The 14,065-nt window shown below is 36.9% G+C and overlaps 1 protein-coding gene across 2 annotated transcripts in view; it reads right to left on the bottom strand.

Moving 5' to 3' along the window:
* Window positions 1–14,065, bottom strand: part of BANK1 (B cell scaffold protein with ankyrin repeats 1) — a 376,917-nt gene that overhangs the window by 247,481 nt on the left and 115,371 nt on the right. For both annotated transcript variants that reach the window (XM_066384875.1, XM_066384876.1), the window contains exon 5: window positions 11,171–11,310. In XM_066384875.1, the coding sequence (XP_066240972.1) occupies window positions 11,171–11,310 (140 nt within the window). The remainder of the gene's footprint in view (window positions 1–11,170; window positions 11,311–14,065) is intronic.

Below are 14,065 nucleotides of genomic sequence, written 5' to 3'. Positions count from 1 at the left end.
TAAAGGCAATTTGATAAAGGTTTAAAAAACTCATTTAGCCTGATCAGGTGGTGGTCCAGTGGATAGAGTGTCGGACTGGGACATGGAGGACCCAGGTTCGAAACTCCAAGGTTGCTAGCTCAAGCACGGGCTCATCTGGTTTGAGCAAGTCTCACCAGCTTGAGCTCAGGGTTACTGGCTTGAGCAAGGCGTCACTCAGTCGGCTCTAGTCTCTCAGTCAAGGCAAATATAAGAAAGCAATTAATGAAAAACTAAGGTGCCACAACAAAGAACTGATGCTTCTCATCTCTCTCCCTTCGTATCTGTCTGTCCCTCTCTCTGTCACAAAAAAAAACAAAAAAATACAAAAAACTTTTTTAGATCATTTACTATGATGTGCTGATTTTTTTGAAAAACGTTGATTGTGCTGAATTTTTTAACTTTGACCCCCTGTACATACTGTAAACAATCTCAACACTTTAATTTGATCTAACTTGAACAGATTCATTAATGAGGATATTTAATGACAATATTGATGAAACAAAAAAGCAAAGTTTTTCTATTATAAGCATTACATAGAGCAGTCATAAGAACCATGTCTTATATCACTCTTAGGTCCCTTTAACAATTATTTTGTAAGTACCTAATGTTAAATATATAAGACAAGTTTTAAACCAAATAAAGGCCTAATATAATTTTAAAATGTCTTTTTTTTTCTTCTCTAATTCTCTTCTCTTCTTTTCTCTTTTTTTTTCTCTTCTTTTCTTTAAGCGAGAGGAGGGGAGGCAGAGAGACAGACTCCCGCATGTGCCCCAACCAGGATCCACTCAGCAATCTCACTAGGGGATGATGCTCTGCCTATCTGGGGCTGTGGCTTTGCTGCTCGGCAACTGAGCTATTTTAGTGCCTGAGGCAAGGCCATGGAACCATCTTTAGTGCCCCAGGCCAACTTTCACCAACCAAGCCCTGTCTGTGGGAGGGGAAAAGAGAGACAAGAGAGAAGGGAGAAGCATATGTTAGCTTCTCCTATGTGCCCTGACTGGAAATCAAACCTGGGACATCCACACACTGGGCTGACATTCTACCACTGAGCCAACTGGCCAGGGCCAGAAATGTCCTTCGAAAACGGTTTTTCTAACTCATGCCATGATTTCCAATATATTCTGGAATTATTCTTTTGTGTTGTTTGAGGCTCTAGTTTTCAATCTAGATAGCACAGAATTGATCCATTTTCTCTTCATTTGATTTTTTTCTTCTGTTGTCCTTCCTTTGTCTTGCTTTTTCTACTGCAGTCACAAGCAGCACTGCTTCAGCCAGTAGTCCAGTAACTTTCTCAAAAAGGGTTGTGCCTTTGTTATCAGGAAACCAATGACTGTTGAAACAAGGGGCTTTGATAGGTGGGGCACCTGAGGTTGGATGGCAAACAATGTATAAAATTCTTTCACTTTGTCATTATTTCACCCAACAAAATATGTATTGAGTAGCTATGTGTCTGTCAGTGTACCTGGTTTTGGAAATGAAACAAGGAGCAAAGATAGATAGTATCTCTGCCCTTGTTGACCTTGGTGTCTAATGAAAGGCAGACATTATTTTGAGAAATATCACACACACTGGCATCAAATTAGAATGGGATTAGTGTTACATAGAGATACATAGGAGATGTGCAAAGTCAGGAAAACTTCACTACAGAAGAGATGCTAAAATCAAAATTTGAAGGATAAATTAGAATTAATGAAGTGAAGAGAGTAAGAGAGGAGGGACTGGAAAAGTGTTTTAATCAGATAGAGGGGCATATATAAAGGTCCTGTGATAGAGATCAGATCATAAAAGCCTAGGAGCTAAAACCAGGCCAGTGTGTCTAGAATGGGGGAGGGAGAGGATGGAGATACACTGGAGAGAGAGAGAAAGGGAACACCCCAGAGCCATTTAAATAAATGGATGAGCATACTAAATAATATATTTCTATTTGATTCAGTGATTTTTAACTGAGGTGAATATAAATGCTGAGAACTTTCTATTTAAATGATCTTTCTTTTCAGACTGACTGTGGACTTAAGGTCCTTTGCAAGAAACTGATAGTGGGGACCAGTTGGGAGGCTACCACAGTTGTTAGGTAATAGGAATAGTGGTGGACCAATGCACTGGGATGGCTGAGATGTGTAGAGAAGTGAGCAATATTTAGTAAGTAAAACTGATATGGTTTAATGATGGATTGAATTTGTAAGATGAGGAAATAAAAGGTATTAAGGAAGCATAATGACTTTTAAAAATATATAAACAAACATGTTTTGTCACAATAATTTTTTCAGTCTCTAATTTCCAAAAGGTTATTAATGATTTGAGGTTTGTTCCTATCAGGGGCAGATTCTCTAATTTTCTGTAATTATCTTGTTATGAATAATAGTTATGAAGGAACGCTGTTAAGTGTGTTAGACTTATACTTTGTTTTGGGGCTATTTAAAAACACTCCTTATAGTTGAAAAATATCAGCCCTCTAAACAACTAGATAGTAAAAGCTGAAGCCCGCACTCCAATAGGGTCTGTCACAGGCAGCACTCACAAGAGCGTGCTGGCATCCTCCGTAAAAGGCAGTCAAAACCAGCCCCAGCAACGACAGGGGAGGGATGTGAGAAGCAAGAGAGATGCTTTAGTTTGGGAGAAATAGAAAATAGAGCAAGCATTGATTTCCATTGAGTAAGCAAAACTATAAATTAGCAAGATACTAATAAAATATATTCTAAACAGCAGCTGAACATAGCTAAACACATGGTGCCAAAAAGCATGAAAGTGGACTGCGATGACTTCCAGGAAAGTATTCTAGAGAACAGTATGGGTGTATTAATGGCTAAGTATCTGCACTTAGAAATATTTATTTTTTCTTGTAACAACTCCTATATCTGCTGTTAAAATTAGCCAATTTATTATTTTTCTTTAAATAAATGAATGAGCATACTAAATAATATATTTCTATTTGATTCAATAATTTGTAACTGAGGTGAATATAAATATAAATCTTAGGTCTGAACAACTTAATCTGGTACTGTTTAACTATATAGCTTGACCATTACCCCAGGTGGAGACATACCATAAAGGAAAAGTCACTTATTTTGTCAGTACAATGCAAACTTTAATAGCTATGCCGTATTCGTATTGATCCAGTCTTCTAAGGGCACACACAATATGGAAAACGAATCCAGAAATAAACCTCCAAATTGCATTTACTTTACTGATCTTTCTCTACTCATTCCAAATCTTTCATCAGAAATATGAAACAAATAATAAAATTGATGGAAGAAACCTGAAATTCAAATCATTTCCTTTTTCTCTGGAAGAAGAGTAGGGAAGAAGTGAAAATAGAAGTAAAATGAAGGCTGTGTAGAGAGCCCACACATATGCAAGCCTACATCCTCTTTAATGGAGAGTGGTCATAATTTCCAATGCAGTTAAGTATTTTTGTCTTGACATAAAATTATGGAATATGTGAGTTGGAAGTGACCTTGGAGATCATACACTCTAGCTTCTTCATTTACCCAGGAGGAAATTCCTTTAGCACTAAGAACACTGAGCCCGCATGAAGTGATTGTTGATTCAGTAAAAGGCTCTAACGCCTGCTCCTGCCCCATAGGAACATCAATTTTCCTAGGCTACACTGCCACTTGCCAGTAAAGGAAAAGGAAAGATAAGAAGTAGTCTTTTGAATGAGAGATAAAATCTTGGGCATTTTTTAAATCTTATTTTTATTCATTTTAATGCAGTGACATTGATAAATAAGGGTACATATGTTCCGAGAAAACATCTTCAGATTATTTTGACATTTGATTATGCTGCATATCCCTCACCCAAGATCAAATTGTCTTCTGTCACCTTCTATCTGGTTTTCTTTGTGCCCCTCCCCTACCCCTACCCCCTCCCTCTCCTTCCTCGCCCCCTTCCCACCCCTCCACCCCACCCTCTGTTACCATCACATTCTTGTCCATGTCTCTGAGTATCATTTTTATGTCCCATCTATGCATAGGTTCATATAGTTCTTAGTTTTTTCTGATTTACTTATTTCACTCTGTATAATGTTATCAAGGTCCATCCATGTTATTGTAAATGATCCGATGTCATCATTTCTTATGGCTGAGTAGTATTCCATAGTATATATGTACCAAAGCTTTTTAATCCATTCATCCTCTGACGGACACTTGAGCTGTTTCCAGATCTTCACTACTATGAACAATGCTGCTATAAACATGGGAGTGCATTTCTCCTTCTGGAACCGTTCTATGGTGTCCTTGGGGTATATTCCTAAAAGTTGGATGGCTGGGTCAAAAGGCAGTTCAATTTTTAATTTTTTGAGGAATCTCCATACTGTTTTCCACAGAGGCTGCACCAGTCTGCATTCACACCAGCAGTATAAGAGGGTTCCTTTTCCCCACATCCTTGCCAGCACTTATTCTGTGTTGTTTTGTTGATGAGCGCCATTCTGACCTGTGTGAGATGATATCTCATTGTGGTTTTAATTTGCATTTCTCTAATGATTAGTGATGTTGAGCATTTTTTCATATGCCTATTGGCCATCTGTATGTCCTCTTTGGAGAAGTGTCTATTCATTTCTTTTGCCCATTTTTTGATTGGATTGTTTGTCTTTCTGGTGTTGAGATTTACAGGTTCTTTATAAATTTTGGTTATTAACCCCTTATCAGACGTACTGTCAAATATGTTCTCCCATTGTGTAGTTTGTCTTTTTATTCTGTTCTTATTGTCTTTGGCTGTGAAAAAGCTTTTTAGTTTGATATAGTCTCATTTGTTTATCCTATCTTTTATTTCCCTTGCCCGTGGAGATAAATCAGCAAATATATTGCTGCGAAAGATGTCAGAGAGCTTACTGCCTGTTTTCTTCTAAGATGCTTATGGTTTCACGCCTTACATTTAAGTCTTTTATACATTTTGAGTTTATTTTTGTGAATGGTGTAAGTTGGTGGTCTAGTTTCATTTTTTTGCAGGTTGCTGTCCAATTTTCCCAACACCATTTGTTGAAGAGGCTGTCTTTACTCCATTGTATGCCCTTACCTTCTTTGTCAAATATCAGTTGTCCATAGAGCTGTGGGTTTATTTCTGGGTTCTCCCTTCTGTTCCATTGATCTATATGCCTGTTCTTATGCCAGTACCAGGCTGTTTTGAGTACAATGGCCTTGTAGTATAGCTTGATATCAGGAAGTGTGATACCTCCCCCTTTATTTTTCTTTTTTAAGATTGCTGAGGCTATTCGTGTCCTCTTTTGATTCCATATAAATTTTTGGAATATGTGATCTATATCTTTAAAGTATATCATTGGTATTTTAATTGGTATTGCATGGAATTTATAAATTGCTTTGGGTCATATAGATATTTTAATAATGTTTATTCTTCCTAACCATGAGCATGGTATATGCTTCCACTTGTTTGTATCTTCTTGATTTCTTTTATCAATGTTTTATAATTTTCCAAGTACAAGTCTTTAGTCTCCTTGGTTAAATGTACTCCTAGATACTTTATTTTTTTGGTTGTAATAGTGAAGGGTATTGTTTCCTTAATTTCTCTTTCTGACTGTTCATTGTTGGTGTATAAAAATGCCTCTGATTTCTGAGTATTAATTTTATATCCTGCCACTTTGCTGAATTCATTTATCAGGTCTAGTAGTTTTTTGACTGAGACTTTAGCATTTTCTATATACAATATCATATCACCTGCAAATAATGATAGCTTTACTTCTTCTTTTCCAACTTGAATGCCTTTTATTTCTTCTTCTTGTCTGATTGCTGTGGCTAGGACTTCCAGGACTATATTGAATAAGAGTGGTGAAAGGGGGCATCCCTGCCTTGTTCCTGATCTTAAGGGGATTTCTTTTAATAAATAAAATAAAAAATGAGAGGGGATAAATAACAACTGACACAACTGAAATACAAAACATTGTAAGAAAATATTATGAAGAACTGTATGCCAAAAAAACTAGACAACCTAGATGAAATGGACAAATTCCTTGAAACATACAATCTTCCAAAAATCAATCTAGAAGAATCAGAAAACCTAAACAGACCTATTATACCAAATGAGATAAAAACAGTTATCAAAAAACTCCCAACAAAGAAAAGTCCTGGGCCAGATGGCTTCACAAGTGAATTCTACCAAATATTCAAAGAAGAACTAACTCCTATCCTTCTCAAGCTATTTCAAAAATTTCAAGAGGAAGGAAGACTTCCAAGCTCCTTTATGAGGCAAGCATAATTCTGATTCTAAAACCAGGCAAAGACAACTCAAAGAAAGAAAATTATAGGCCAATATCTCTGATGAATATAGATGCTAAAATCTTCAACAAAATATTAGCAAACCGGATCCAACAATATATGGAAAAAATCATACACCATGATCAAGTGGGATTTACTCTTGGGAGGCAAGGCTGGTACAATATTCACAAATCAATCAATGTGATTCATCACGTAATCAAAAGGAAGGAGAAAAACCACATGATAATATCAATAGATGCAGAAAAAGCATTTGATAAAATCCAGCACCCATTCATGATCAAAACTCTCAACAAAGTGGGAATACAGGGAACATACCTCAACATGATAAAAGCCATCTATGACAAACCCATAGCCAACATCATACTCAATGGGCAAAAATTAAAAAAAATCCCCTTAAGATCTTGGGCATTTTTGAGCAGCAAACATTTCCTCAATATTCAAATGAGGCAAGAATGGAATCTGGAATCATATGGTTGTTTAAAGTTAGTAATGATGTGTGTTAACTTACTGAGACAGAACATGAAGATAAGTTTATAGCACAAATTCTTCATTTTTCAAGAATCACAGACCTCTGAGAATTCCTCATTTTCATAAGCATCAGATTTAGTTATTCACTTTTATAAATAAATAAGAGTGTATTTTAAGAGGGTAGTTTCATTTCTCTTTATAGCTTATACGCCGATACTACAGTTTTTCAGTTATTTTTCAAATAGCACTAGAAAAAACTGCAATCATTTTGTGTGTTCCTATTTTTTAAGTAATAACTATCAGTGTGTCCCTTGCATCAGGTACTATTCTTGTGAAATAAACTGGGTATACATAAATGAAAGACACAATGTTCCTTTCCTTTAAGAAGCTGGGGGTGGAGAGAGGAATAGCATATTGTGTTCTCAAATAGTGAGCAATCTTGACGGCTAGAACATGGGGAGTATGGAAAGATTTAAGAAGACACACAGAGGGTATGCTGTGGTAGGAGTCAAGTTGGAAAATATTTGTGACCGTGCAGCCTTATGTGCCAATCAGAGGAGCTGCATCTTATCCAGGGAGCCAGTGAAAGTTTGTAGCAAGGAAGTGTTAGATAACAGTGGCCTTATGGTGAAGGGACTAGATGCATTTTTATCTCTCATCAACAGGAGCTGACGAAAAAGAGGAAGAAGGATGTCCATCAGCCTTTTGAGGGAGACATGGATCTAAATATATTACTGAAAGACCTGGAGATTCCCAGTGTTCCTCAATGGGAAGAATCTACTGAAGATTCTTTAAGGGAGACAACTTCTAACACCTGAGCTTTACTTAGTGAAGAAACAAACCTGTAAGGGAACTAACTAGTCACAACTGGGACATTCCGAATGATATGACAATTCTCTAAGCCTATACCTTCTCACACCTAACACCATCTGGCTTCATACTATATGAAACATTTGCAGGCAGCATACCAAAGATTGAATAATATTTATAATTTAACAAAAAATACTGGAAATGAAGTATACCTAATATGAAGATGAAAATAAGATTTAAGTGAGTATAAAGTAAAACATGAGAAATAATAAATACTTGCAAAGCAAAGATATCATTCTACCTATAAGAAATACAAGTAAGAGAATTATTTGGCACCATTTCAAGAACTCTTAATGAATAGGATCCTAATGCTTTGACCAATAATTCTACATTCTTTTAGCATTTCGACCTAATTTAATTTTTATATTGTACCTCGTTCTTTCTATATAAAGTTACCTTTATTATTGCCCCTAGACACTTTTATAAATAGTATAAAAGCCTCAAAGGTTTTAATTATCTTAGTTAAATAACAGATATTAGTATTTCTAACACTAGGATTTGAATTCTAATTATCTTCCCAAGTTGGGCTTTGACTCTCTTGAATTCACTTTTTTAGGTGATAATCTGGAAATTGTATCATTATAAGACTATGTGCTGGGATATAGTATCTATTCAAAACAGGTGAAATGATTTTAGAAAGCAGTTAAATAATTAAGCTGGTTTGGGTTTCATATTCTACAACCTAATGGACACCACTAAAAATAAACTAAAAAATCAAATTTCTCCTTATCATTTCTTTTCTCAGATTCACAAAATGGTCATTTTGTTATATGCTGAAGAGGTTTTAAATGATAATGCAAAGTCTCTTATTACAACTTCTAGGATTACTGAAAAATAAAACCCAGAGATTTGTCATTATTAGTCCTTTCCTCAAATTCAGATAATGTTCATGTTATTATATGCTCAATAGCTTTTAAATGATTATAGGGAGTATTTTATTACTAATTTTTAGGATTACTTAAATCACATCCACAATTAAAATTTACAGGAACACTCAGGCTAGCTCTTACAATATACCATTTTAGCTAAAAAGTAGGTTGGATACTGAAAAAACTGAAGTCTGCTGATATATGTCTTTGCAAATATGTTATTCACAGTAACTATAGTGAATAAAATTACAACATATATTGTTATTTGAATAGAGATGTTCAGTGGACCATTTGCAAAATATTTAAATATCCCAATAAATGATTCAGTAACAAACACATAAAAATTACTGTGATATTGTATAATGGAAAGAAAAAGCAAAGGTTTTTACACAATTTTAAAAATATAATCTATGTGGGAGCAAAGTCAAGTGTCAGAAATATAATCTATGTTGGAGAAAATCCAAATTCCCACATGGAGAAGTGTGGGCTGGGACACATCCTTTGAGGCGAGCATCCCTAAAACACTGCAGGGAAATGCTCTGTTCTTTTCCATCAAGGGTAGTTTGCCGTTCACCATCCTAACAAATTCATAACGGACAGAACATATGTAGAACAGATGTCAGTGGATCAGACAAACCCCGTGTCAAACCTGATCTAAGATCTGGTAGAATCTGACTGAACTGCAGCCTTTTCCTCCCTGTAGGTGTGTGATAGTGTAGCTTGGTCTGGTCTGAGATCTGTCTCAGAATTTGTTTGATCTAATCCCACATGTCTAGGTCCCCTCATGACAACAGCTGAATCACAAAGCCTTATTAATTGTATGTATTAAATCTAATCTCTATTGTTTCTTCTTACACAGTGGTCTGTTGTCACCAAGCTAGAACAACTCTACTTCTCAGAACTCTCACCTTGAGTTTCAAGTGGCTCTTCCCTGATAGTCACAGCCTGAATTGAGCTGTGACTGTCCAGCACTCTTCTTCTCACTAAACACCAGGGCTTGGAGGGAGGAGAACTCTAAGATGCAGTCATAACCTTACTCACCTCTCATTTTTGATACTAGGGGTGAACATAAAACAAAGCATTTTCTAGCTATTTAAAAGATTTTATTTACTCAAAGCTGTAGAAGAAATCATGACTTGCACATTGCAGCATTCTGAAAAATAATCCAAGAGTCATAAATTACTTTTACTTTTCACTATATACAAAGAGTATTTTCCTCCCTAATGGCAAACCCAACACAAAAATATGTTTTGGGGACTGTTTTACTTCTATGCTGACTATATTAATAATATAATATATCACTTTTATTAATTTTTTGGTAAATAACACAATTATTTAAGTAGAAGATAAGGTAGACTTGTCATAGAAAATGTAACAACTGTATTTCAGGCTATTATTTTTGTTCTTGCTTTGCAATTACAAAATAGACATTTTGTCAAATGTCCACAGACTGCCTGGTTTGACAAATGGTATTTTACTCCCTGTCCTTCTCTAAGACATTTTTACCATTTCCAATGTTATAAAATATGTTGTTCATAAAGGAGAACTCTAATAGAAAAATGTGTCACACAAAATAAATAACAAAACCTCCAATTTCAAACTAGCTTAAACATATAAAGCTTCACGACAACCTGTCAACTTCACTATCATTGATGGTTATGTTTCAAGTTCTTATAGAATGTTTTGTGGTGAATTTGAAGAACATATTTTTCATTCAATTACCTCTTTCTTTCTTTCTTCTCCCTTTTACCCTTTTCTTCTCCCCCCACCCAAATGACAAATAAGCAAAGTTATAATTCTAATTATATAATAACTTAGAATGGCATTTATATCACTCTGAAATTTGATGGAATAAACATGTAAAAATTAAAAGTTCTACATCAAGCAAGCTTTCTCTCTATTAAGAGTGGGTCAGATAACAAAAGGATAAATAAAATGCAGAAATTAAAGTAATGGCATAAGATTAGTCAACATGCAATTATTACATTCTAACTCCCTGAGGGCAGAGGAGTCAAAGCATATATACACACTGGAAAATGTCCCAAACAAAGGCTTTTTTAGAAGACCACAAACTCCTCAGCAAGTCATCATTTTTGAGTAATAGAAGCAACCTGTGGATTAAAAATGCCTTTTTGTATACTTCCCAAAAAATGTTACCCTTCTGGATTTCCTAACAAACATTGTTCATTTAAAGTAAGAATTTTCACTATCAGATGACAGTGATAAATGAAACTAAGAAAAATGGACACTGAGTTTGGAAAGTCCCACATGAAGATCACAACTTCTAGATTAATACCACATGCTCCCTTTGGGGTGGTATTTTTGGTATGTCTGACTTCTTAACTTTAAAACATCAGATGACCTGACTTTTCGCTTGTTTGGATTGTCCAGATCTAGATAAAGAGGAAATTAATTTCTGAAGACTTTTCTTTAATCCTTCTGTCTTTTTCTACCCTGTAACAACTTTAAAATAAGCCTATCACAATAACTATTTCATAATGGGTAACCTATCGCCTAGTGACACTATCTGGAATGCTTGATTTAAGAAACTAATTCATCCTCATCTCTGCACCACAAAGGTCAGTTTCTTCCCTTTCTATTGATTAGTACTTCATTCTTATTCAAACAACATACAGACTTTCTACCAAATCATGCATTCTTTTATCCACATTGGCTCTTTAGCTCATTTTCAGCATCATGAAAAGATCAACTTACCTGACACACACTATCTCTTGAACCTGCCTCTCCCGTTAGGCATCCTACAGCCTTTTCTGTTGTATAGTATTTAATCTGGGTTGTGGCCTTAATGATTCCATTACAGTAGACACCGACGTTCACAGAGCCAGCAGAAAAATCTTATAAAACACAAAAATAGAGTTAGGAATTGAGTATATAATGCACATCTCACATTATTATATCTTTTAGAGAATATGAAGGAAGGTTTTAAAAAATAATAACAATTTTACTAAGTTCTATTATGTGTGTTTTCTTTTTTATCTTTAAAAGTTATAAATCTCATAATAGATGTATAGTATTAGACTTGTTTAAGAAAACCTTAAAAGATAAGAACAGTTGGTAAAATTATAATAAAACCAAACCACTAAGTCCTTCCTCCCTAACTACTAACCTCTATTTTAAAATAATATAGAGACTTCTGGTCAAGATGGCAATGTAAGCAAACAAGGTACTCACCTTCTCCAACAACCACATCAAAATTAAACCTAATTAAAAACCACAACCTAATTAAAAAGCAACCATCATTCAGAACCACCTGAAACCTACATAAATGGAAGTCTTACGACTAGGTAATTAAAGAAGCCACATAGAGACTGGCAGGATGGTTGGAGATGCAGAACAGACTGGTCCCATACCCATCTGTGGCAGATAAAAATTGGAAGGATTATCAGCTTCAGAGGTCTCCCCTGTAGGGTGACGGATATCAGCCCCACACCAGGGCTCCCAGCCCAGGGTTCTACTGCTGGGAGGAAAAGGATCCATAGGTCTTGGCTGTAAAAAGTAGTGGGGATTGAAGCTGAGGGAGACAGAGGACTGGTGGAGTCCCAGGAAGCTCCTCTTGAAAGGCCTGTGTACAGACTTACTCAGACTCACTCTCTTTGATCTTTCAGCTTGGAAAGCACCAGGAACATATGGAAAGGAACTGGATTGTCCAGCATCAGAGTAAAAGCTGAGGGGCAGCTTTCTCCCAGACAGAAGTGCTGGCAGATGTCATTGTTCTTTTGATGATCCCTCTCCCCACAGATTCCCTTGAGCTAGCCTAAGCTCTAGTGATTTGCTCTGCTTTGGTGATTTCCTCAGGCTCCTCACCACCCAACTTTCAGTCCCACCCAAGCTGTTTCTAGTGGTTTTCTCATATGAATGACCTGTCTTGGCTTCAGATTTTTCTAAAATCTCTCGAAAAAGCAGCACCTGGCCTCAGCATGCCCCATACCTCCAGCTAAGTAACCCCAGACCTGGCACTTGTCGCAGCCAGTCTTGGTTCACAGTTGGCCTTACTTGAACACTTTCAAGTCCAGCACAAGTAGCAGCCATATGCAGGTTGCTTTGTAATTCATTTTGGGTGGTCCTGGGCAGAACACAGGTGGTGGCTGATCTTTTCCTGCACATCCCAGGATACCTCAGAGCCAGTACACTGAGTGAATAGCTTCAGACTACATTGAAACATTATCATCCAACTACCTGCACAACCGACACACTCAAGGGGCAGACTCAGTGGACCCCAGAACCCCTCTGAAGTAAGTTCTGCTCCTTGTGGCAGGCCCTTGCACTGCTGATCCTTCACAGTAGTCACTGGTTGGTGGATGCAGTTAGTCCTTGCAGCTGATTAGCCTGGGAATAAACACCTGCCACTGACATGCCAACAGTAATCAAAGCTCAACTACAACAATAGAGGGTACACAGCCCTGTCCAGTTGGCTCAGTAGTAGAGCATGAGCTCGGCATATGGAAGTTCCAGGTTTGATTCCTGGTCAGGGCACACAGGAGAAGTACCAACCTGCTTCTGCTTCTCTACCCCTCCTACTCTCACTTCTCAATCTCTCTCTCTCTCTCTCTCTCTCTCTCTCTCCTCCTCCTCCTCCTCCTCCTCCTCCTTCCCTCCTGAAGCCATGACTTGATTAGAGCAAGTTGGCCCCGGGCACCGAGGATGGCTCCATGGCCTCTGCCTCATGCACTAAATAATGGTTCCAGTTGCAACAAAGCAAGGGCCCCAGATGGGCAGAGCATCGCCCCCTGGTGGGTTTGCTGGGTGGGTCCTGGTCGGGGCACATGCGAATGTCTGTCTCTTCCTCCTCTCACTAAAATAAAATAAAAGAGAGAAAGAGAGAGAGAGAGTGTGTGTACACAGCCCACATGGGGTGCACCTTGATTGTCTAGCTTGGGTGATTGGGGAGGCTGTGCCATTGGACCCTACAATGGCCTACATTAGGCCACTTTACCAAACCTGGGAGACATAGCAGCTCTACCTAATACATAGAAACAAACACAGGGAAGCTGCCAAAATGAGGAGACAAAGAAATATGTCCCAGATAAAAGAACAGAACAAAACTCCCGAAAAAGGACTAAACAAAATATAAAAAAGCAATCTACTAGATGAACAGTCTGAAATATTAGTTATAAGGATGCTCAATGAACTTAGAACCTCAACAATATACAAAAGGATTAGTAAAAAATGAAGGATGCAGTAACTGAAATGAAGAATAATTTACAGAGAATCAATAGTACAGTAGAGGAAACCAAGAATCAAACCATAGATATCAAATATAAGGAAGCAAGAACCACCCAATCAGAGAAACAAAAAGAAAAAAGAATATAAAAAAGTAGAATAGTATAAAGAGCCTCTTGGACAATTTCAAGTGTACCATTATTTGCATCATGGAGATGCTGGAGGAAGAAGAGAGAGCAACAGATTAAAAACCTATTTGAAAAAATAATGACAGGAAACTTCCTTAACTCAGTGAAGGAAATAGATAAACAAGTCCAGAAAACACAGAGTTACAAACAAAATGAACCCAAAGAGGCCCACACCAAGACATATTATAATCAAAATGTAAAACCTTAAAGACAGAGAATCTTAAAAGCAACAAGAGAAAAG

This window comes from Saccopteryx leptura, chromosome 5 (assembly GCF_036850995.1).
Source record: "Saccopteryx leptura isolate mSacLep1 chromosome 5, mSacLep1_pri_phased_curated, whole genome shotgun sequence".
In the NCBI taxonomy this organism is placed as follows: domain Eukaryota; kingdom Metazoa; phylum Chordata; class Mammalia; order Chiroptera; family Emballonuridae; genus Saccopteryx; species Saccopteryx leptura.
The sequence above is the reverse complement of the archived record's forward strand: the minus strand, read 5'-3'. Positions and strand labels throughout refer to the sequence as shown.